This window comes from Ochotona curzoniae, unplaced genomic scaffold (assembly GCF_017591425.1).
Source record: "Ochotona curzoniae isolate NIBS_2020 unplaced genomic scaffold, NIBS_Ocur_1.0 contig_520, whole genome shotgun sequence".
NCBI lineage: Eukaryota > Metazoa > Chordata > Mammalia > Lagomorpha > Ochotonidae > Ochotona > Ochotona curzoniae.
This window is the reverse complement of record NW_024466457.1, coordinates 1448183-1472908: the sequence shown is the minus strand read 5'-3', so window position 1 is coordinate 1472908 and position 24726 is coordinate 1448183. Positions and strand designations below refer to the sequence as shown.

At 59.0% G+C, this 24726-nt stretch overlaps 1 protein-coding gene across 1 annotated transcript in view; it reads left to right on the top strand.

Moving 5' to 3' along the window:
- Nucleotides 1–14796: 14796 nt before the first annotated feature.
- Nucleotides 14797–24726, top strand: part of WNT3 (Wnt family member 3) — a 32952-nt gene continuing 23022 nt past the window's right edge. Inside the window, exon 1 of the mRNA XM_040989181.1 lies at nt 14797–14989. Within this exon, the coding sequence (XP_040845115.1) occupies nt 14910–14989 (80 nt within the window). The 5' untranslated portion in view covers nt 14797–14909. The remainder of the gene's footprint in view (nt 14990–24726) is intronic.

The window sequence follows — 24726 nt, the reverse complement described above, 5'->3', positions numbered from 1 at the left end:
CCAAGCACGTGGGGACACACAGCAGTCCTGAGCTGGAAGGTTCCCGAAGGGATGTGTGTTCTTTGTAGACGAGACCCCTGAGCCCTGGCGCCTGACACGCCCATCTGGCCTTTCCGTTGGCCAGGGGCTGCCTGAGTGAGCGCAGGCTGTATGGGAGGGGGATGAAGGTGAGCCATGAACGGCTTTCATTTTATCAATGAATTCTGCCACTCCCCCACCCCCACCCTAACACACACGGAGAATTTGTTGGGCATCAGGCAAGGTGCTAATTCATCTCACAATCCTACCTGTGACTCCAGTTTCCTCAGAAACTGACACCACAGTAGTTACCTGTTGCACTTTTAAAAATATATATATATATTTATTTATTTTTATTGGGAAAGCAGATTTACAGAGAGATAGAAAGATCTTCTGTCCACTGGCTCACTCTCCAAGTGGCTGCAATGGCCAGAGCCGATCTGAAGCCAGGAGCTTCTTCCGGGTCTCCCATGGGAGTAGTTTCCCCAAGACTTTGGGCTGTCTCCACTGCTTTCCCAGACCATAACCAAGGAGCTGGATAGGAAGTGGAGCAGCTGGGACATGAGCCAGCATCCATACGGGATGCTGGCACCTTTTCAAGGAAAGGGTTAGTCAATCGAGCCATTGCTCTGGGCCCACCTGTTGTGTCTTAAGGTCTGACACCTGCTGTACTTGGCTTCCTGCTCTTAGGGTGGTACGACATGAGGAACACACTTGTACTTGACCCTGAAAACTCCAGCTCACACAGAAACGTAAAGCATGGTCTTGGGTTTCCTCCCCAGTGTGTGAAACACAGAAGCATCCTGAGAAAGCAGGCTTCCAGAATGAAGCTCAGAACACCTGCCAGCTCCAGGGATGCAGCTGCTGTCCACAGGGCCATGGCTTGCCCCTGGAGCCCCAGTTGGAATTCCAACACCCTTGTTGGGCATCTTCCATAGAGGTGGGATGAGGGCTCAGTATCAGGAGGCTAATGCCAGGGTCGGCTCGCCACCACCATTCCGGCAGCTCAGGTCTGCTGTTCCACAGATCCCCAGCAGGTGTCACTACGACCACAACCATCCTGCCGGGTCCAGCTCCCAGTTCCGTGACCACAATACCCTAGAGACCACGGGGCTCCCAGTGATGGACAGTGGGATGTCCCCTGTGAAGTGTCCCTCCCTCCCAGGGACAGGCATGTCCTAGAGAGCAGACCCCTGCCTATACTTCACCCTGGTGACCATGTTGGGGAAGGGCTGTGGTTCAGTGAGTGGCCGGGCAGGGGGCAGAGGGTCCCCTAGACCCTCCTCTCTTTCTCTCAACCCAGCAGGGTCACTTCACCCTTGGCATTAGGAGAGACATTCCAGCCCCGCCCCCCCCACCACCATACTCTCATCCACCTGATCAGCAACGCTGGGCTCTAGGGTCAAGTCTCATTACACTGATAGGCCGGAAGTCACACAGTGGGCTGTAAATCAAGAGAGGCTTCATGGAGGAGGTGAGAATGAACTCAAGAGCCAAACAAGGACGAGCAGGGGTGCTGGTGGGTCAGTCCATCCACAGCCTTTGGGAGGATGCTCCTGAGGTTGGCATGGGCTCCCAAAGGTTCTCTTCCCCCATAAGCCACAGACTAGGAGAAGGCATGCTGGCGTGGTGGGGAGCCACTGAGGAGCAGGCACCAAGGTAGGAGGGGTTCCCTGGGGAGCAGAATGGCGGTGGAGGGACTTCTAGTCAAGGTAGTGTGACTCTGGGTGGGGGAGACGGCTAAACCTGTGGGGTTGAACACCTGCACGGGGCACACAGGTGGCTTTGCCTCCCTGAGCCCCGGGCCGTTCTCGGGGTAAGAAGTTAGGTGGGCAGACATCTCAGCACAGCTTGGTCTGTGACCCATATTAGCACCCAACCCTGCCTACTTGGCACTTCAGATCCAGCCTCCTGCTCATGTGCCAGGGAGGAAGCAGGGGTGGTCCAAGGATGGAGTCCCTGGCCACCTATGTGGGAGACCCAGCTGAAGCTTTTGGTACCCGGCTTCAGCCTGACCTATACCTGACTCTGAGTGTGTGTGTGTGTGTGTGTGAGAGAGAGAGAGAGAGAGAGAATATTATTAATTTGAAAGGCAGAATGACAGAGAAAAAAACAGCAAGGAGTGCAATCTTCCATCTGCTGGTCCATACCCTAAATGGCCGCAACAGCCAAGTCTGGGAGCCAGAAGATGCATCCAGGTCTCCTACGTGGGTGGCAAGGGCCCAAGGACTCAGCATGTCCTCTGCTGCTTCCCAGGCATGTTAACAGGGCATCAGATTGGAAATGGAGCAGCCAGGACTTGAACCAGCATTCATGTAAGATATCAGTGCTGCAGGCAGTGGCTTTGCCTGCTATGGTGTGCATTTAAAGGCGTGTGTGTGTGTGTGTGTGTGTGTGTGTGTGTGTGGAGAGAGAGAGAGAGAGAGAAACTTTAGGGACACAATGGCCAAGGATGGCCAGCTAGGAGTCAGGAGCCTGGAACTCCATCCATGCCTCCCATGTGGGTGGCAGGACCCAAGCACGCAGGCCGTCCTCCGCTGCTTTCCCAGGCCATCGGCAGGGAGCTGGATCGGAAGCAGGGCAGCCGGGTCGCACACCATGCCTCTGCTATGGCAGCTTACCCTATGGCACCATAGCGCCAGTCGCAATAAACACATCTTTTGAAAAAAAGGGGGAAGGAAAAAACAGAAAGAAGGCCAGGAGGGAGGAAGAGTTAAGCGAGGGGGACCAGAGGGAGGGACAAGCCTGTAAGATGGGCTTTGCATGGCCTGTGGCCCGACATTTCCAGCTGCTTGTGGAACCTGAGCAGCCAGCAACGCGCACTGGCCTCTGCCTGGGACACACCTTCAGTTCCCTTTTGGAGGGACCCGGCCCAGGAGGCAGATAGGAAAGTGCAGGGCACATCTGTCAGCAGGCACACTGGGGGAGCAGTGCCCCCTGCCTACCAGTCTGGTACTCCTCTCTGCCCCCAGCAGCCAGGGGACATGTGGTGTGTATGGCTAGCCCCTTCAAGGGTCTGTTGCACACCCCCACCTTCCTCTGTGGGCAATCCTGGGGGACAGCCCTTGGGTGCAGAAGAGCGGGCACAGCCTCCAGCAGTGACCCTAAACAGGGTACATGCCTGGGCTGCCCATTGGCTCCGGACACTCAACCTCTGATTCTTCCTAGGGGCCGCTCCTGCTCCTGGGTCCCGGCTGCCCATCACAGAGTCTGGGCAACCTGCTGTGGCTCTCTCAGCTTATGGATACAAGAGGCCGTGGAGACTGCAGGCTGCTTCCAGCGGGCGTCAGAAGCTGGCACACTGCCGGGCCCTCCCATCACCCAGGGGCACTAGGACTGCTCTGGTGCAGTGAGACCCGAGGGCCAGGCCAGCGTTCACACTCACCTGGCTTCCAGGTCCTGACTGCTCCAGACAAGTCTGTCAACTGATAGCCAGGGCCTCAACATGCTGGTGGCGTCACAACCATCACCCTGAAACCTGCAAACCTCCTAGAGACCCTCGCTGTCACCCCTGTCCTGACCACGACTATGGTCAGGACAGTTCCCAAATGCAGCAGCCCCACCTGCCATGGCCTCTTTGCATCTTGGGCTCTGTGACAAGGGCCGGGGACCAGAGGCCAGGTGCAGGGGCTGGGGACTCCCAGGCCCAGCTCCTCTGTGGAGGGGTCCTGGAATCCTGGCCATCCCTAGGCCCTGAGCAGAGCCTGTGACAGCCACATGGGTCCCCTGGCCCCCTCCCCTAACCCTGCAGGCCTTTGCCAGCCTCCTGAGGACCGGGCTGAGATGCTGCCTTCCAGTGGTGGTCGCCATGACGTTTGCTGGCCCAGGACCTTTCCCGTTGCTGTGCCGCCCTGTCTCATTCATGCGTAACCCCCAGGAGCGGGGGCAGGGAGGGGGCGCCAGGGGCGGGGGGCCGGGGCTCCCCTAACTGCAGAGGCGAGCCCTACACACCCAGGACACATGTCCCCTTTCTGGCCCAGGCTTTCTCTCGGTGCTTAAAGGCAACTGTGAAAAGAGCAGGGCTTATTCTGGCTGCCGGCCCGTCTCCTGGCAACAGGCCTGGCAGGAGGTCTTTCTTTCTCCCCTCCCTCCCTCCTCGCCTCCGCTGCCCCCTCGTGCTCCCCCTGGCTCTGGCGTTGTGTGTCATTAAAACTTCCCTCCCAGCCACTTCACAGCCAACAGCCAGGCCTTTTGGGGGCCAGTTCCTCAGGGGGCAGACCAGTCAGCCGGGTCGGGGTTCCCAGGGGTCAAGGCCCCAGTGCTGCCGGGCTTTGTACTCCGGGACCTGGGCCTTGGTGCGAGCTGGCAACATTTGGTGGATGGTAGATGGTGGCAGGGGAAGGGGTAGCTGCCTTGAGCACCCCTACAGCCTTGCCTGCTCGCTTCCCTGCCCGTCAGGGTCCCTGGGTCTCCAGTTAGTGCCCCATAGCTGACAACACTGTCCTGGCCCCACCCAGCCCTGCCTGACCATGCCAGAGGCGGACAATCAGCTCATGATCTTGGCTAGAACAATTTCCAGGTGCAACTGTGGTTGGTTGGGGTGGTAGGAGAGTAGTTTTGCTGGCTCCAAGGTAGCTCATTGCAGGACCCCCCAGCCAGCAGCGGGTGCAGGCCACCAAGAATACAGCCTGGGGGCAGTGGCTGCCACCTGCAGGGCACTATGGGGGAGCCCTCAGCAGCTGCCCCTTCCACCCCTTCCCAGACTCCAGGTTTGCTCATGGAACCTCCCACATCCAGGCGGCACGCCACTTGCAGATAGTGATGGACAAGGTCTCTCTTTCATCTCTTCATTGCCCGAAGGCCTGCAGCAGCCTGGGCCTGGGAAGGAGAGCTGGATGAATCCTGACGCTTGGATGTGGGATATGAGCAGCGACATGATGCCCAACGCGTTCCTTGCCACTGACTGCGCTGTTCTTCATAGCTCTGAGTGACAAGGGAACCTTAGGTGACTGCTCTTCCATGATACGAGCTCCTTCTGGCCAGGTATTCTTGCTGCCACAAGGCCCTCAAGGAAGGACCATGTCTCTAAGACAGGAATCCTAGCGAGGTCATATTAGCACCAGACCTTCTCCTGGACAAGAACTATCCAGAAAGCGTCTAGAATAAACTCTCTGGTTGGCATGGCTGCTGTGGTGGCCTACCAGGCAAAGCTGCTGCCTGCAATGCCAGCATCCCCTATAAGCACTGGTTCGAGTCCTGTCTATTCCTTTTCTGATCCACCTTCCTGCTAATGTGTTAAAGCAGGAAAGGCTAACCCAAGTGCACCACCCCATGGGAGACCTGGAACAAGTCCGTGGCTCCCGACTCTCTAACCTGGCCGTGTGGTAGCCATTGTGGCCATTTGGGGATTGAACTAATGGATGGAGGGTTTCTCATTGTCTAGCTTTCTCTATGTGACTCTAGCTTTCAAATAAACAAGCCTTATTTTAAGAAAAAATCCAAGAGAATGTTCTTATTGGCAACTGGGTGAGCCTTCCCGAGGAAAGGAGGAGAGAGGGGAGAAGGCAGCTCGGCTGGAGTTTCTTTTTTTTTTTTTTTTTAAAGTGGAGACATATCCCACGTACTGGAGAGTTCACCCTTGGAAAAGCAGACATGTGTGCGTTTTGTCGGAAAGGGAGAGCATCATGAGACAGAGGCGGAGTACTCCCTGGGGTGCTCCTTAAACGGCTCTGATGGTCATGGCCAGGCCAGGCTGACTTCAGGAATCCAGCACCCAGTCTGGGTCCTTCACACAGGCAGGGAGCCATTCCCTGCTGGCTTCCCCGGGTGTCCATTGGCAGGAAAACGGGACTCGAGCCAAAGCACTCCGATCGGGACCTGGGTGTCCCAGGAGGCCTTAACCACTACGTAAATGTCTTTTCGAAAGGCACCATGCTTTTTAAAAAGATGCTTTTATTTTGAAAGTCAGAGTTGCTGAGAGGGAGAGGCTGAGTGTGAGTGTGAGTGCCATGTGCTGAGTCACTGCACACGCAGCACTGGGCCAGGCTGCAGCCCGGAGCCTCCTCCGGCTTTCCCATGGGGGTACGGGAGCCCCAAACACTTAGGCCAACCTCTGCTGCCTTCCCAGAGCATGAGCAGGGAGCTGGATCAGAAGTGGAGCAGCCAGGACATGAATTGTACCTGTACAGGATCCCGGTGTCACAGACGGTGGCCTGATCCATCATGCCACAATGTTGGCTTCTTAAATTGGCCATCTTAAATTGTCCAATTCAGTGGATTCTAACTTATTTCTATTGATTTTAAAAAATATTTATATTTTTAAAACTTTTTATTAGAAAGTCAGATATACAGAGAGGAGAGACAGAGAGGAAAAGCTTCTGTCCACCGATTCACTCCCCAAGTGGCTGCACTAGCCAGAGCTGAGCTGATCTGATCTGAGGCCAGGAGCCAGGAGCTTCCTCCAGATCTCCCATGTGGGTTTAGGGTCCTAAGGTTTTAGGCTGTCCTCGACCACCTTCCCAGGCCACAAGCAGGGAGCTGGCGGCTACAGGGATTTGATTTCAGCGCCCATATGGGAGCCCGGTATGTGCAAGGTAAGGACTTTAGCTATTAGGCCACCGCGCTGAGCCCTTTAACTTGTTTTTAAAAACTAGGCAGCCCTTCCAGAAGAGGCGCTGTGCCTGTGAGGAATGGAGCAGCGCCACTGGAGAGATTGCAGGAGGCTGGCGGAGAAGGCATAGCCGAGGGAGGCAAAGGCAGGATTATTTTGGTGCAAAAAAATTGAAGCCCATGCGCTGGTTTTTCCTAATATGCACATTCCATTAATGTTTTGAAGACCCCTCAGATGTATGAACTGCAAAGTATTTGCACCAAAGTCAATTTCTCCTTTTCTTCCACTTCCCGAGCAGCACAGGAAGCGCCCTCGCGTGATCTGCATCATTGCCACTCGCGTCTCAAGCTGGGGCTGGCTGCTTCACCGCATCCTTCTCCCTGCAGCCCAGCCTAGGCACACAAGGAGGGGCAGTGGGCAGCGTCTCAGTTTCAGACCCCATGTTGTCCAACCCCCCAGCTCACCCCACGGGAAACACCCACCACAGGAAGCAGTCACACCTTCACTGGCCCTTGAAGCTCAGTAGCAGACTCCAGTGGCCTGGTCCACCAGGAAAATGTATCATTTCCCATCCCAGGAACCTCCAAGCAGGACTCCCCTGAGGGCAACCAAGGGGCCAGTGGTGTCAGAGACCATGATTGACACCGCCTTGTTCCATCTTTCTGTACTGTTCAGCTTTACCCCCGGACAGCTGTCCCCTCCCCCCACCCAGTTACAGAATGGCTGCCACAGCTCCAGGCATTGCACCCACACATGCAGAAGCAGAAGAATAGGATATCCCTTATTGTCCCATTAAAAAAAAAAAGATGGATTGGTGGATTGATTTGAAAGGCGGAGACAGAGAGATAGCTCTTCCATTTGCTGGTTTACATCCCAAATGCCCAGAACAGCTAGCACCAGGTCAGACAGAAGTCAAAGTCAGGAACGTAACTTGATTCTCTCAGGTAGGTGGCAGGAGCCTAATACTTGGGCCAACACTCACTGCCTTCCTGGACTTGTACTAAGGACTTGAAACAGCACTCCTGTAAAGATGCCAGGGTTGCAGATGAAGGGTTAACCTGCTACACTGTACTGCCGGCCTAGCCTTCGCTTGAAGAGGAAAAAGCCAGCGGGAAAGCACTGGGTGCTGTTGCAGCATACTGGGTTAAGCCACCATGTGTGACAGCCACCTCCGGTATCGAGAGCTACTTTGAGTCCTAGCTGCTCAGCTTGGAATCCAGCTCCCTGCCACTGTGCCCAGGAAGCAGCAGCAGACGACCCACAAGCTTGTCTCCCTGCCACCCATGCAGGGGACCTGAATGGGACTCCTGGCTTTGACCTGGCTCTGCCCTGGCTATTGTGGTCATCTGTTGATGGAAGCTCTCCTCTCTGTGTCTGTCTGCCTGCCTATGTCACTCTGCACTTCAACCAAATAAAGAAATTCTCTCTCTCTCTCTCTCTCTCTCTCTCTCTCTCTCTCTCTCTCTATCTATCTCATATATACCCAGCAATAGCCTAGTAGCTAAATCCTCCCACCTTGCATGCACCGGGATTCCATATAGGTGCTGGTTCGGATCCCAGCTGCTCCACTTTCCATCCAGTTCCCTGCTTGTGGCCTGGGAAAGCAGTCAAGGACGGCCCAAAGCCTTGGGACCCTAAACCTGTATGAAAGACCCAGAAGAGCTCCTGGCTCCTGGCTTCAGATTGACTCAGCTCCCACCATTGTGGTCACTTGGGGAATGAATCATGAGATAGAAGATCTTCCTTTCTGTCTCTCTTCCTCTCTATATATCTGACTTTACATGAAAAATAAACAAATCTTTATATATATATAAAACTTTCAATATATATACATATAGATACACACACACATGTATATATACATAAAGTTTCTAGAAATTCTGTTGCACCCTTCAGCAGCTCTCCTATCTCAGCTGCAGAGCCCTGGGCTGCGATGCACCCTGGCAGGGGAGGGTCCCCGGCACTGGCTTAGGTCAGTCAGCGTGGACTTCTGAGCTGGGGAGGGGGAGGCATTTATAACAGAGCAAAACAAGGGCTTCTGCCAGGCTGGGGAATAGCCTCCAGGGGCAAGTGCAGCCCCTGTGCTGCACAGGCCCACAGGCATGTGTGCAAAGGAATGGCAGGAGGTGTCTGGCCAGGCCATTGCAGATGGGGCCAAAGGCACTGAGCTGCACAGGCTAGGGGCTTGGCAGGTGGGTGATTCTGTCCATGGGCATATGAGTCACAAGTCAGGAACACGCGCTCCCATGGGGCGAGAGGCAGAGCTACAGCACTGGCCTGCTGGGTTCTAGAGGTCTGGGTCCTGAGGCCCTATCCTCTCCCTCTGGCCACCCAGACACTCCATTCAGGCCCTTCCAGGAAGCCTAGGCAAAAGAACAAAGGGAAGGGGCCCTGCTGGGCTGGGGGCAATGCCAGGCAGGTGCGCTTGGCTCGCTGGAGAGCCTGCCCACATCTGTGTCAACCACAGACACCTGCTCTTGGGCCTCTGCTGATGAGCCAGGGCCCTACTGTCAGCCCCTCCCCACTGTGACCCCCTTCACGCCACATGCCCAGGCTGTCAGGCCCCCGGGCCATCAGCTGGCCATCTCTGAGGCCGCAGCTATAGCCACCGCTGGTTGTGGGAAGGCTAATGAGCTGGCAGAGGTCCTGGAGCTGCTCTTTACCACTGCCAATAATAACAGCAGCAGGTGGTTCTACTCCAGGTCCTCAAAGGACAGCCAGCTCGGTGAGGGGGAGCCTCTGGGCTGCTTGGCTTGGCAGTCCTCCCTGGCCAGGGGCTGTCCACATGCAATCTGTCCATACAGATGCATCGGATGAAAGAGCTGTTGCCCCACCTCACATACAGCACAAGGAATGAACCCCTAAGAAGAAAGGTGGGTGCCTCCCTGCAGCTTGACCCCCAACAGACATATACCAGCTCTTTGTGGGCAATGAGAAGCAGAGATACCTGCCTGCCTAGAGCCAGGGGCTCAAAATGACTGAGGCTGCAGACCGACGACCCCGAAGACCCCTCCTCTCTGCCTGCTCATGCCCCCATCCTAGGGAAGGCCAGCACTCCAGGCCTCGCCAAGAGAATCCAGGGCAGCCAGTCACATGGGTCGGCCATTGGGGGCAGAACAAGAGTGGTAGAAGAAAGGGAAGCAAGGAGAGGTGTTGTGTCACAGCAACTGAAGCTGCCACCTGGGATGTTGGCACCAGATGGGTACCAGTGCCAGTTCAGCTTGTTCCACTTCCAAACCAGCTTTATGCTAATGTGCTGGGGGGAGGCAGAGAATGACGGCCCTTGCACCCCACGAGAGACCTGGAAGAAGTTTTAGGTTCCTGGCTTTGGCCTGTCCCAGCCCTGGGCATTGACTGCTTAGGGAGAGAACCAGCAGATGGAAGATGTCAATTTCCCATGCCAACTCTGTCTTTCAAATGCATAAGTAAATACATCTTTTAAAATATGAGCTGGCATTGTAGCAGAGCTGGTAAAATTGCCACCTGTGATGTCGATATCACGTATGGGTGCCAGTTTGAGTCCTAGCTGTTTCACTTTCCATCCAGCTCTGGGAAAGCAGTGGAAGATGGTCCAAAGTGCAAAGGTTCCTGCACTTATGACCTGGAAGGAGCTTCTGGCTTCAGCCCGGCCCAGCCCTGGACACTGAGGCCGTTTGAAGGAGGGAACCAGCAGATGGAGGGTCTCTCTCTCTCTCTGTGTAACTCTGCCCATCAAACAACAAACGGGCACAATGGAACTCCAAAAGGCAAAGTGAGCCCTGGGCTAGGAAGGCATTCTTGGAGCCAGGATCCACTTGAGATGGATGATGAAGAGTCCAGACAGGAATTGGAGCCCTCTACCATGGGTACAGGGGGCCACCATGGGCTGGGAGTTGGGGTCCTCACTGTCACCCCTCTACCATGCGTAGAGGGGGCCACCGCACGCTGGATCCTGCTCTGCGTGCCAGTGTTGGGTAGACTCTGGGGCTCAGCATGACAACTGTACAAGGAAAGATGCGACATGTGACAGATCAGGTGAGGTGCATCAAGCCTGGGGATGCAGAGCAGGTTTCCCTGGGGAGTAATTACTTCACAGAAAGCAAAGATGATTGCTCGACCCCGTGGAGAAGGAAACCCAATATTTCCTCTCCACCCTCGTGGTCTGGCACTCTGTCCTTGTCATTCTCATTTAACGCTGACAATACATGTGCCCTCTGGAGTCACCACTTTCAGGCAGGGTCGGGTGAGGGGGGCTCTGGGAGCACAGCAACCCTGCCTGCTACCTCCCCTAGGAAGGGAGCTTTTGACACCCCTCACCCCCGTGACTGCTCTGGGCAGCAGGAAGCTGGGCCAGGACCGACCCTGCATCAAGCAGCACCTGTCACCTCAGAATCCAGTGAGGTCAGGCCAGGAAGGGTGGCAACAATGACTCCTTTCCACCTCCCATCTCAGCTCAGGGTGTGGCAGGTGAGACCGGAAGAAGCACCCACCCACAAGGGGCCGCAGGGTCCAGGACCTGGCCTGGTTGCTCAAGGAAACCACCAGGGTGGGAAGGAGAGGGGAGCCCTTTATCCCCAGCTAAGCCCCAGGATTGCCAAATAGATTAAGGGTATTCACTCACGAGGGCGCCTGCTTAACCAGGAACCCCAAAGATCCCGCTGTGCACCAACAAAGGCTGGCTGTCGGAGCCTGCCCCCGCCCTCCCAGCCTTCCTATCAGCACCGCCGCCAGAGGGCGCACCGGGCCGGCTGCGTGGCGCAGGAGCCTGCACCTGCGCGCACACCTGCAATTCCCTTTGTGCGCTCCTTCCACGTTTGTTCGCTGAATACAGCTCAGGAGCTGCCTATATTTCCAGGCGGTTGCTTCCATGCTAGCTAATCGAGCTGGACAATTCAAAGAAATCCCAGCCGACTAGTTCCTGCAGCACTCACCCCGCGTCCCTTCCGTTTCTCGGTTGCACTCTTTTCCAATTGTCCAGTGGCCTCCAGGGAGCTCACTTAAACCACTTTGGAGCCCTTGGCGACTTCTGGAAAAGCTCCCCAACCCTCACCCCAGATCAGAGGTCCCGGAGCTTTCCCCCTGAGGCCCCTTCCCCATGAGAGGCTCTTGGTTAGAGAGGCCACTTTGGATTTACAGTCGGCGGGGGATGGGGGAGTGGGAAGGGCAGTTCGCCGCGCCTGCGGGGCTTCGGCTTTGCTTCCTGCCCTCTGGACCGGCGGGGCCACCCTATGGCGCATCCTGAGCAAACAGGAGCCGCCCAGGAGATGCTTGGGGGGAGTTCCCTGCCCCCCTCACCTCCGTGGTAGCAGACAGGTAGCCCAAGAGGGGGCCCGGCCCTGTGGGATTCTTTGTCCACGGGGTGTCTCGGCAGGGGTCTGGTGGAGCTAGGCGGAATACACAGCTGCCGACTGCGCACCCCGGGGAAGTGCACATCAAAGGGAACCGCCGGCAGCTAGAGAGGTGGGGGTCCCAGCCCAGATCTAGTTCCCGACATTAACACCCACAACAGTGTCTCCTGCATGCCACCCCTCGGTGCCCCCCTTGCCTTGGCTGCCCCCTTGGCTGTCTTCCTTCATCCTAGAGACCACCGTCTTGGAAGCCTCACAGCCCCCCTCCACACACACACACACCCGCTCCAGGTCGCCTCCAGCCCGCCCACCCTGGCTGACCAGGCAGCTGGTTTAACCCTTTCCACATCCAGGGCTGCTGGCCCTATGACCGGGGGCACCCCCTCACATACACAGACACCCCGGCAGGGGCCATGGCTCAGTTGCCACCGGCAGTGCCGGGCGAGCAGGAGGAAGGAAATTAAGCCCGTGTTGAAGGAAGGACACCTGGCTTGGGGAGGAGCGGGCTGTGGAATCCCCTGCGCCGGGGAGCTCCAGGCGGGGGAAAATCCCCGCCCGCCTCCATTCTCCAGGCGCCGTGCTGGGGGGGCGGACCAGGCTCTGGTCCGCGCGGCCGCCACCTCCCCCGGCGCACAGGGGCTGCTCCAGCACCGCTCCCACCCCGGCCCCACACATGCACAAGTCCCGGGCTGCCTGGAGGAGGTGTCCAGCCCCGCCGACCCCTGGTCCGGAGCTATCTCAGGCACCCCCCAGCCACGCGGCTGGTCACCTGCTGCCCTCACCACGCCCCTTGAGCCGGCACCTGTGGAATCCAGAGGCTCAGAAATGACCCCCAGAAGTCGCCGACGCCAGCCCCTCCCCACCAGGCTGAATCCACAGTGCTGTGATGGGGGAAGGCAGCCCCTGCCCACTAGGAACCCAGTTCAGGGGGTTTTGGCCCTCCGGAAGTTGGGGGTGCCGGGTGTATATTCCAGCAGGATGCTTTCTGATCGGAAAAGCACCTGGGAGCCCCCGTGGGTAAGAAGGATTCTAGGCAGGATCTAGCAGGCCTGGGCGCGAGACGGGTTCCCGTGCAGGCCTCTGCATAGGCGCTGGACGGCAATCGCACTGAGAACCCCACCAGCGCCCCCAGAATCCGCCGGGGCCCTCCTCTAGGGATGCCCGGGTCTGCAGCCATTGCAGCCTAGCCGGCAAGCTAGGGGTTTACCTGTGCCTGGCTGCTCCGAGCCCCTGTTCCCTCCCTCGCGGGGCTCCCCGCCCCCTCCTCCCCGGGTCTCTGTCTCTCGGTCTCTCCTTCCCTCCTCGCTTTCATCTCAACCCCCTCCAGCTGAGCACCGGGCTAGGAACGCGGCAGCAGCCGTGGCAAGCCCAGGCGGCGCTCCCGACCCTCGCTGCCCCGGGGCCGGTTGCCGGTGCTCCCCGGCAGCAGCCGCGTGCAGGAGAGCTTGCGGACCCGCAGGGGCAGCGGGTTCGCGCCCGTGGGCACGCGCGGCCCACATCAAAGCCAGGAATGTCTGGCTCCCCAGGCCGTGGGGCTCCCTGGAGCTGCAGCCCCCGCGCCTCAGCGGGGCTGGAGGTGCGCTCAGGCGCGGCCCCTTCCTCCGCCGCCCCCTGAACGGTGCTGCTCGGCCCGCTCGCCTCGGCGGGGCTTCCTGCATCCCAGGCCAGGGCTGCTGCAGAGCTCGAGGTGCTCTGGATGGCCGGAAAGGGGGCCTTTGTGGGGGAAGCGCCACCAAAGTGCCGGTGCTGAGTCTCCCCTAAATTAACCTCCGCACCCCTCGGGGCTGAGACCTAATTCCTAATTCTGAGACCCCATTCCCCTCCAGGGGAAACGAGAACGCTTCTGGTGGGAAAGGGTGGAATATTCGAGTGCATTTGGTGTCCACAGGGCGCAAGGAGCTTCATCGCCAAGCCGCAGGGTTGAGAGGTGCGAGGCTCGTGCGGGTCCGCTCCCTAGGATTCCCAGTTGCTGCCAGGGCTGCGGCCAGTTCGGGTCCGACTGGCTCGGCCAAGACGCAAGCGGGGCTGCGGGTCTCCCGCCTAGGACTCGGCCCTCGAAGGAGAAAGTGTCCGACCTCGCCGGCAGGAAATGCAACCGGCCGCCGGTGTCAGTTGCAGGAAATGCAAAGGCAGCAGGCGGTCCCGATACCGATCTGATCCCTGACAAAAGACTCGGATGACACTCGGCTCCGGCCCCCGGCGCCGCCCGAGGCCAGACCTTCGAGCCCGCGCACTCGGCCGCACACCGTCCCGAACCTCGGGCGACGACCTCCCGCGGCCGGGGCGCAGGGAAGCGGGCTCGCCATGCAGCAGGCGGGGACGAGGGGCGGCCTTGCCCACCTCCCCAACCCATCCTGCCCAGCCCCGACGCTGACCCGCCCGAGTCGGGCTTCTGGAAACATCCCTGAGCTTGCTACTGCCCAATGCCGCCCCCATCAGCACCACCTCCACGGGCACGGGTCCCCCACTTCCACCCCACTCCTCCCGGGGGGCGCCCCCACTCCCGCCCGCCGGCAGCCCACGTGAGAGCCGGGGCCAAGGACCCCGGGGCTGCAAGGACCCGGGGCCGGCGGGGGTCGGCGGCGCTGCGGGGCCAGCCGAGGGCCCAGCAGGCCGCGTCCCCCACACCGCCCACACCCAGGCTTCCCTTACCCCCCTCCCCACCCCACCCCGAGGCCCCGCAGCGCCGGGGCGCGGGCTGTGCCCAAGTTTGCGGGGCGATGCCCTGCGCGGAGCCGACTCGTGGGCCGGGCGGGAGGGGCGCGATGATTGACAGGCCGAACTCGAGACTCATCTCTTACCTTAGGCCGCGGGCGCTGATTGGCTGCGCGCTGACATCCTCAGACCCGGCTGCTCCGCGCTGGGCTGGCGAGGGGGGCGGCCGCGGGCGGAGGTGCGCTCCTGACAAGCCCGAAAGTCATTTCCAACCTCAAGTGGACTTTGTTCCAACTATTGGGGGCGTCGCTGCCCCTCTTCATGGTTGCGGGCAAACTTCCTCCTCGGCGCCGCTTCTAATGGAGCCCCACCTGCTCCGGCTGCTCCTCGGCCTGCTGCTCGGTGGCACCAGGGCCCTCGCCGGCTACCCAATTTGGTGGTAAGACTCGCCCGCCGCGCGCGCGCCGCCGGCCTCGCCGCCGCGTCCCGGGAAGCTGGGGGGCACTTCCCTGCGGGCCCCGTCGCGATCCCCCTGCCGCCCAGCCCGCCCGGGTCCTCCCCTGGGGGTCGCCCTCGGAATCCAACTCCTGGCTTCCCTGAGAATCACCATTTTGCCCGCCACCCGCCACAGAGCCTCAGGACTTTGCCCACCTCGGGAGGGCTCGGAGCCCGGCTCTCCCGCCCACCCTACCCTACCCCACACCCCACTCCACCCCACCCCACCCCACCCCGCAGCTGGTGTGCGTGTATGTGCGTGTGTGTGAAGGGGCGCCCGGAAGCCCCCCATCTGCTTGCCGCTGGCTTTCCGCAGACCCAGAGCTGCCCACCGCCCCCCACACCCCTGGGCCCAACCAGCCACTCCTCTTCTCCATTTTGGGGGTCTTCATGGGCAAGAGCATCCGATCCCCGGCGCCGCCGGCGCCTCCATCGAGGGATCTCTCCACAATAAGCCCCCTGCGTCTGCCCGTTTCAGACCCCACAGGCCTCGGGGACCCCTGGCCCGGCGTGGGGGGAGGGCGCCTCGTTTGCTTGGAGCCTCCCAAGTGGCTGTGGGATTCGCTGCTCCGAGGTGCCATTGAATTAGGATTTTATTCATTTCTTGCTTATTCCGCCCAGGAGCCTTGGACCTGTAGTTTGTTTGGGAGGGGCAGGCTTGTTGTTCTTTGCTCAGAACCACAATTCTCCACGTCATATTCATCCCTTTTGGAAAACGGGAGACTGGAGAGAAAGGGGAGGGAAAAGCAGGGAGCTGTCCCCGGGAAAACGCCGATACAAAAGACAGTTCCTTAAACGGGGCTGGGGCACCAGTGCAGCGCGTGGGGTGCACTACCTGAGGGGTGAGGGGCCCTTGGGGACCCCTCCCCGGCTCTAGGGTGTCCCCTTGTCTCCCGGGTGGCCCCTCACCACCCTCTGCTTTCCCCTCCCCCCTACTCAGCAGGTCCCAGGGGCCAGAGGGAACACTCCTAGAAACCAGTTCTCTAAATTGCACCCGCCCTCTCCCCGGTCTCCAGCCCCCCGCATTCCGGAAAACTTTAATTAAAGAATCTTCCCCTCCTGGACCTAGGAGAGCCTTGGCCTGGGGGTGGGTGGCAAGGTGGAAGAATTTGGGATCTGTGGGAAGTGGGGCCGCTGTCCCGACCCCCCCCTTGTGCCCCGTGAGAGGCGACAGGAGTGCCACCAGGGTGCAGCACGCTCTCCCTGCCTGCCACCCACCGCCCTGGACACCCCAAGACCTCCTCAGGTGTCTTGGGGTCAGAAGTGGAGGGGAGTTGGGGTGGTAGGAACAAGTCACCATCCAGGTCTCAGTCTAGAAGGATGCTGGCTTTGCTCCCAGGACAGAGATCCAAGGCAAGTCTTTCTTCGGCCCAGCCCACCCTTGCCTGCAACACTGGGCTGGTGCTCTGGGACAGCCAGGGTAGCCTGGGACTCCAGGCTGGGGAGTTGGTCAGTGTTTGTGCGTGTTGGGGGGTTGGCAGCCTTACTCTCTGACCATTCAGGAGCTGAGGCCCTCCTGGTCTTGGCTTCGCTGGCAGGGCAAAGTGTGGTGTGGGGGAGGGTAGACACAGAAGGTTGGCCTCTACACAGGGCTTGTTTGGGGGCTGGGGGGGACAGGGATGCCGCTTTGTCTGGCCTGAAAGATATGCGTGAGTGTGTGTGTGTGTGTGTGTGTGTGGCGGGGGGGGGACTGTTCTGGCCCCAAAGAATGTCTTGTGTGTGAGGGGTGTGTGCCCATGACTGGTCACCCTTGGATGTGAAATTGTGCGGGTGTGTCTGGAAGATCCTAGGCCATGTAGAGGCGGTTGTGTCCCCACACGAGTGTCAGCAAGGTGTGTGTGTGTGTGAGAGACAGACACAAAACTGCAAGACACAAGTCACCCACACAGGCCAGTGCTGGTGTTGGCCTGGACGTGCGCGCGCATGTCTGCGTGCATGGCTTTGCGTGGCAGCGTAGGAGCAAGCCCCACGGATGGTTTAACCTGTGACTTGGCTGTGCTCGCGTGTGAGTCTCACGGCCGTGGCTGTGCAAGCCCTGTGTCCAACCCTGCCTGCGAGCCTGTGTTTATCCTCTCACAACACCCGGTGCCGGTGGCCATGGTTGGGCACGTGTCAGCAGGCCCCGCACCTGTGGGCAGGAGTGACACCTGAGCTTGTATGCTTGGTGGACGTTGGTGGCCATGAAGGCGAGATGGCTACAGGGGGCATGGCTGACCTGGCCGGAGAGCTGGGGGCAGCGCTGTCCTTGGCATCAGCTGGTGCTGCAGGCTGGGCCCCGGGGGGCCCCAGCTGTTCTCTCTGAGGTCAGTGTCCTGTGCTCTGGGAGCTGGCATACCACACAGGACAGATTCCGGTCCTTTCCGCATCTGAGCCTATCATTCTCGGGGTCCACCCAGCTCACACTGTCCCCAGGAGGGAATCCACAGGAGCACCACCCCGTCTGCCTTCCAGGAGAGACCCTTACCCCTGCCCCGTGGGAGCCCAGCCTGCTCAGGAGCCTGGGCCCCCAGAGTGGGAGGTCAGCAGGCAGAGTGCCACTGGGGCTGGGAGCTGTGATAGCAGTCCCGATTTCTACAATTCTACTTGTCAGTCCCAGTTAACTCCCGGGAGAGAAACTCATCTGTCTTCCTCTTTGGAGGTGTGGGGGGTGGACAGGGGCAAATGAGCCTATGGGACAAGGACCTAGCCCAGCACTGGCCACATTCCAGAGGCTGGTACCCTGGTGGAAAGGGTCTGAGCCGGCTGAGGGCCGTTGTGTCGAGGCCGGTGGACCCACCCGTCCGGGCCTGTTTGCTGGCCTTCCACTCAGCCACCAGCTTGCCTTGCAGTTTATGTGTTGGGGTGCATCTTGCAGGGAACCAAGACAGTGAGTTCTCATCCCCCACCCAGGGATCATGCTCCTGCCTCAGTGTCCCCGTTTGTCATCCATCCTGCAGCCGCCTGGGCGCCCGCCTCCACCTGCCTTGCCGAGGCTGAAGAACATGTTCAGTCAAACCCCATGGGGGTCAGTGGGCTGGGCCCAGGGAGGCACCTGGAGACTGCTGGGGAGGAAGGCCTCAGGCCAGGTGTTAACACTTGTAACAGGCAGGAATTACAGCTGCTGGGGCTGGAGGCACAGGGCTGGCAGAGCCAGCTGCAGGCTGTTCAGCCTAGACAGACAAACACATGGGGAGACCTAGATTGGATGGCTAGGGTGGTCTCCCTCCCAGGCCAGGTTCCCCCCTTAGGGGAGGGGGCATGAATTTGGGTCTCTGTTAGAGGTGAGTTCCTGTCCACATCACCCCCTCTCATGGGTGGAGCTTCTGAGTCGGAAGGGAAGAATTGGTGGCTGATCTGTTGGCATTCAGGACTACATTTGGTTAAAAAAAGGAAAACAGGTCAGACATTATAATAGTACCAGGAGCCCGAGCTGCTCTGTCCTTGGAGGAACCTGCTTAAAGAGATGGCGGGTAGGTTTAGGGGAGGGGCAGTATGGCTCTCAGCGACCCCCTGCAGCCTCACATCCTGGGAGGCCAAGAGGGAAGCTCTGAGTGGAGCTGGAGCCTCCAGCCATTCCCTCCAACACTCCCCACCCCTCATCCTCCCAGGTTAATTCTGACCCAGCCCCAAACCTCCTGGAGCAGAGGGCAAAAACAGGCAGGAGCTGGTCTTGGGCTCTGAGTCCTTTAGCAGGCTGGCTAAAGAGCATCTGGCTTCTTGATTAGTCACTGACAGGTGGGGAAAGCGAGGGTCTGTGTGGAATCCCCCAAGAAAGAAAATGGGAAAGGGAACCCTGTGTGAACAGCTCATAGCAGATCATAGTGGTACAGCGCGGGGACAGGGACCTGAGACTGTGGCGTGGACACAGGGGCAGGGGGCTGGGCCCCTGGACTAGACTTGGGTTTAGGGTTGGGAGGGGTCTCCCCTTGGTCTTGGCAGGAGATGTGGAGCCTATGGAGGAGGGAGCCCCCCACAATCCATGCAGGGAGAGTGTTGCGATGGAGGAGGGGTCCCCACCCCAGCCTTGAAATATAGAGAGCTTGGGTTGAAGGGGGACTTTTATGGGCTGTTGTGGACCCCAGAGTCTCCCTATCCCCACCCTCTGGCCACTCCAAAAGCCACCAAAAGGGAAAGGCCAGGTGTGCTGCCACCATTATAGATGGACAGACTGATGGCAGGACAGAAGGACACAGGTGTGCCTGCCTTCCCCTGAAGGCTGAGCCAGCCTGCCAACCCTCCCAGACAGCCCAGGATCCTGCTAGGTTGGCAGAGCTTAGTTTGGGCTCTGGTTCCTCACCCACTGGCTGGGTAACCCTGGGACGGGTCCACTTCCTCCTCACTGGACTGCTCTGGCAGGGATGGGACAGGTCACTACAGCTGTCAGTCAGAGCCTGCCTCTGACCGCCCACCCCTTCACCTCCCCTGGACTCGACTGCCCCTCTTACAAAGGTGGTTCACACCTGGCTATGAACGAGGGCAAGCCAACCTCTCCAAGCCTCAGTCTACCTGTCTGTGAAATGAGCCTGACTCCCAGGGCCTTGGGAGAATCCAGTGAATGGATGTAGGCGACTGCTCTGAGAATGGTGCTTATGTAAGTGCTTGTTCACTGCCTCCCTGCAAGCTGTCAGCTGAAGTCCTGGATCTATACTTGCCTCTTCTGAGAAGCCCTACCAGACTAACCCTCCCCTCCGCCTTCCTCCTCCACCTCGACTTTGTTTTCTCTTTATCTGCAGAGCTGGATGGCTCCCTAAAGCTTGGCATGGTGACCAGGAGCCTGCAGTAGAAGCAGCTGGATCAGACTAGCTTAATGTCATCTCTTTACCCGTGCAGGAAGGCGCTGGGGGCAGAGTGAAGAGGGTGTCAGAGTCCCCCCACCACCTCATCTTTTCTCACCCCAAAGCCTATGTGAGTCCTGAAACCTCTGCCATTTCCAGGTGGAACCTAGAGCTACCTGGGGCTAACCAGGAGGAGGGGGCAGGGGAGGCGGGCGCAGCAGGGGGAGTGGCGGCGGGCACTGCTCTAGGGCTAAGGATGATTCAGAAGGTGATTTATAGACGGAAGGCACAAAGCTTGGCTCTCGCAGGCTGCCACTTAATTACATTCTTGGGGGGGCGGAGGTATGTGAGGGAAGGCTTCTACCTGCCCCCCTCTAGCCGTGTCCCTATGGCTGTCCCGGCTCCAAGCACAGTCCTCCTTTCTCCTGCTGCCAGAGGGAATTCCCTGTGCTTGAACACAGAGAGAGAGAGAGAGAGAGAGAGAGAGAGAGAGGCCCGGAGGGCAGCTCAGTCAGCGGAGCAGGAACAGGCCCTGGGCGGGGAGGAGGCTAGAGGCCAGAGCCGCGGAAGGGAACTGCTGGAGGATCCTGGGGCTCCTCTCGGCTTCTGGCAAGTGAGGAGTTAGCACACCTGAGCAGACAGTTTCTAGAAGCTTCTGAGTAGCAGCTCCAGGGCCCTGTCCTGCTGCTGCCACTGAAGGCCCTTCCTTCCAGTTTACTCCTGTTCTCTTGCTTAGGTCTTAGTCACCTAGTGCCATGGTCTCAGGCTGTCTGTTTGTGGGGCGCAGGTCAGCAGGCCCCTCAAGATCGGGATCCTCATAATACGTGGACATCTGGGGCCAGCCACCGCAACTCAGCCAGTGGAAGCTGCTGTCACCAGCAGGTCCCTGGCTGGAGTATCCTGGCTGTGATGCCGCCTGCAGTGTTGCTGGTCATGCTGACCTGGGGTGGTAGCCGGTTTGGTGGACGCTGGTAGTCCAGTGCCGCCTCCTTCCCGTGAGCTCCCAGTGCAGCTTGCTGAGGCTCGACAGGTGTGGGGCGGGCCGAGGCCAGCACACTGTCTGTCTGCTTGTTGCTTGGTGTGTGTAGACCCCGGGGGGACAGGGGAGTTGGCAGGGGTCAGGATGGGGACACTAGACAGTTCTCTGGTTGCCCCTGAGGCGGGTCCTCTCATGATGGCCTCATTATGTGTATGGAGTGAATTCCAGAAGTGTCAGGCCCAGCCATACATCCAGAGGAAGGATGCTGCTGTGGGCTGCTGGAAGACAGAAGCAGGAGGAGGGGCTTCCGCCTTGGCTCAGGTGTGTTGCTGGGCCTCGTGGGCCAGTGGGATAAGCCGCTGATCTGGGTCTTCCAGTTTGGAGGCCCTGTCGCCCCTGAGACTGCTGTGGCTGATGGGGTTGTCACTGAGAGTGATCTGGGGCAGCTCTGAGATGCTTCGCCAGACCCCAGGTTTCTCACCTGCAAAGTGGATGGTGATGCTACCAGCCGCCCCCCTGCAGGTGATGGTTGAGAGCTTCCGAGCGAGTGAGCTTGGCCAAGCCCTTGCGGTACTGGCTCCTGTGAGGGAAGTTAGTTGCTAGTCAATGCCAGGGCTGGGGAGAGGAGCCAGAACCAGCAGGACCCTCCCAAGCTGGAGTTGGGAAGGTGGGGGCAGCCCTGGGCATTGTCCTGTGGTGCCCGCAGAGCTCGTAGGGGAGTGAGCAGGGTCTCAGGTCTGTGACCAGAGGTCTCCCACTATCCCCAAGACTCTCCTTGCCCAGGGCCCAGGACCTGGTGGGCCAAGCTGGCTGCAGAGGGGGGTTTCCAGCCAGGCAAGAAAGTGGGGGCCATCAGGACCCCAAGATCTTCGGGGAACCCAGATAGGAGGAAAAGACCTGACCATCGATGTGGCTGGAAGACCTGGAGGGGAAGTGAGTGTGTCTGCTCTGGCTGGCAGGGGGATGGGCACCACAGGACTGTGGTGTGAAACCCGCCCCAGGCCGCAGCCCACTTATCTGCCTTACCAGCTGGGCCAGGGAACATGCGGTGTAACAGGGTTGTGAGGAATGCAAATCGGGGCATCCAGCTCTTCGCCACTTGTCTTCCTGCTTGGATTTCTGGGGGCATCACTCTGTTCTAAACTTCCTGCTCCCCGCCTACCCGGCTCCCCACTTTCTGTCTGGCCCTGAGGCTCTGGCTACATGTGTCATGGTGTCTTTCAAAGACAGTGGAGCCCCAGCATCCCAGGCTAGGGGGACACGGACCTGGCCCATCTTGCTCTGACTTTGAAAGGAAACCGACCTGGAGGTCGCACCTGTGTTCTGCCCAGCTCAGTCCTGAGGCGGACAGGCCTGAGCCACAGAGGCCTCCCATGGTGGAGGTGGCTGGCAGAGCCTCCATCTGAGCAGGCTGCTGTTGGAAAGGGCACTGTGAGCCTCGTCTGTGCAGCCTGTTTCCCTAGGTTTCCAAGGCCAAGGTCACAGAAAGTCCTTCAGCTTCTCCACAGCCTCTTGTCGGCAGCACTCTAAGTTCACTGTGTACACCTTGCTTGGGATTGAGGTCTTCGGCTTGAAGAAGAGGTTGATCAGCATGGGAAGAGGCCCCAGTGCTGGGGAACCAGGCACTGTGCACTGGTGTGCCTGGACCATGATTGACCCCATCTTCCAGCTGAGGGATCCCAGGTGTGCCTGGAAAAGGAAGCCTTGGGGTCCACATCCGGGGGTGGGTCCCCAGCATTTTCCCTTCTAGCACTAGCTAGGCCCAGAGTGGACTCCTTATTTGGGTTAAGAGTTTGCTTTTGGATATATTACCTTGTTCCCCAAAGGATGATTTTGAGGCAATGTTACCCTTGACCTTCAGCCTTGCGGGCTGTTGGTGTTGGGTTTCTCGATGCCATTTGTAAACCATGGGGAGACGTCTTTGGGGATGTGCAAGTTGGTGGCTCTCTGCGGTGTCAGGTCACCCTCAGTTGGGGATTGGAGCTGTTGGCTGTGGGGACCTGGTACTCATTTGGCGGCTCCTGAAGTGAAAGGTGGTGTGTGTGTGTGTAAGACCTGGATGGGACTCTGGCTTCCAGGAACCATGCCCAGCAGTGACCTTGAAGGTGACTTCCAGCCCCATCCTCCACTTAGTCCTTTTTGCTCCTTGTGCCTGGTCTCTGTCAGGCACATGCCACAAAGCAGCCTCAAGAACCCTTCCCCGTGCCCGGATTAGCATTTCTGAGGGATTTTTTACTTGAATTTTACAAGTCAGTGCTCAGACCTGTTCATGCCAAGCGAGCTGGTATGCTTTCTCCCTTTTGGTAAAGTGTGTTTCCCTGTATGTGCTTCTGTCAGGAAATCCAGAGTTCCACGCTGGCCCCAGCCTTAGCTTTAAGCTTACAGCTCAGTCCTGCCTTCGGCTATCTCCTGGACCTGAGGCTTGTCTTACTGTCTGTAGTTTGCTGGTTAACCTGCAGGCTTCTGTATTAGGCACTCCTTGAGGGAGGCCCTGTGCAGAGAGGGGAGCTCTTGGTCTGTAGGCGGCCAACAGGGGGCTGTTATCTTAGCGGTGCCCATTGGCTTTCAGCTGCCTCAAATGCTTTCTAGAAGCCTGCAAAGCAAGGACATCATTCTGTCCTGGAGGGGGCCCGCGGCGTGGCTAGGGGTTGAGAGAGTCCATGCTAGGCTATGGAGTCCATGCAAGGCTTGTGTTCAGGAACGCGGCTGAGTTTTCCTTCTTCCCTCATGACCTGACTTCTTCTGACCTGGCACTGGCAACTGCCATCTTCCTGGGAGCCCCTCTTGTTTCCAGGCAATCGCCATGGTCATGAAGAAACACTGCTGGTCTCAGAGGGCAGGGAAGGTGGGCAGAAGGAGGCCTGGGAAGGCCCTCACCAACTGCCCAGGCCTTCCCCTTGCAGAGTCCCAGGTGAGGCCCAGGCTGCACCTTCTAGAAGCCCAGCTCTCTTCTGGACCCCATGGTGGAGCAGAGGAGTGAGGCAGGCCCCAGGCCTCCCACACCCCGGCAGCTGCTTCTGCCTGGAGGCAGCTCCTCTGGCAAGCTCTGCCCTGTGTGGGCCCAGAGTAGCCCTGCCCTGGCTGTTGAGTGCTTTGGGAAGGTGCTCACTGCCCTCAATGTTGGAGCAGCCCCTGTGGCAGCTCTAGCTCTGTCCCTGATGTGCCTGTGAGAGGAGTGATGTGCACAGCGCCCTAGCAAGCAGGGAGCTAGGGAGAGGGAGTGGGGTGCAATGGCCAGTGAACAGCCCGGGGTCTGGGCTGCTGCGTGGGTATCCTGTGTACACATGGGGACTTGTCCTGGCCACTGCTGGAGGCGGATACAAAATAGGTTCTTGGGGATCCACCGCATAGCCCGAGGCTCCTCAGCTGGGGAGCTCCAGAGGCCCCCCACACCCCTTTTGGCCACAATGCACCCAACCCTAATGGCCAGGAAGTTCCTCCTGATGGCTTGCCACACGCAGTCTCTCCTGACTTAGTTTACCCTTCTGGCGGGGCTCTGGGGACATGGAAGGCACTGTGGGTTATCAGACTGCGAGTCCCAGCTTCCCTGAGGGCTCTTGTCCCCAACAAGGCCCGTGCTCAGGCTGTGCGGGCAGGACCAAGTGCAGGTGGCCAGGAGGCTCTTGGGAGCTTGGAACAGAGCCAGGAGATGTGGCTTGGGAAGGGTCAGCCAGAGTGCAGTGGAGTAGGGGTCAGTGGGCTGGCCGCTGGGCCCCAGTGTCATCACCCACTGCCATGGGCTGCTCATGCGTGGATGAGGTAGCCCTCCGGGGAGAGGAAGGGGTTCTGTGGCCTCCTGCTGAAACATGGCCTGCAGGGAGGTGGTGCCCAGCCCGGTGAGCCCAAGCAAGCCTGTGGGAGGATGGCTTGTCATGACGCCATGCGAGTTCTTTAAAAAAGATTTTATTTGAAAAGCAGAGTTACAGAGAGGGAGAGATCTTCCATCCA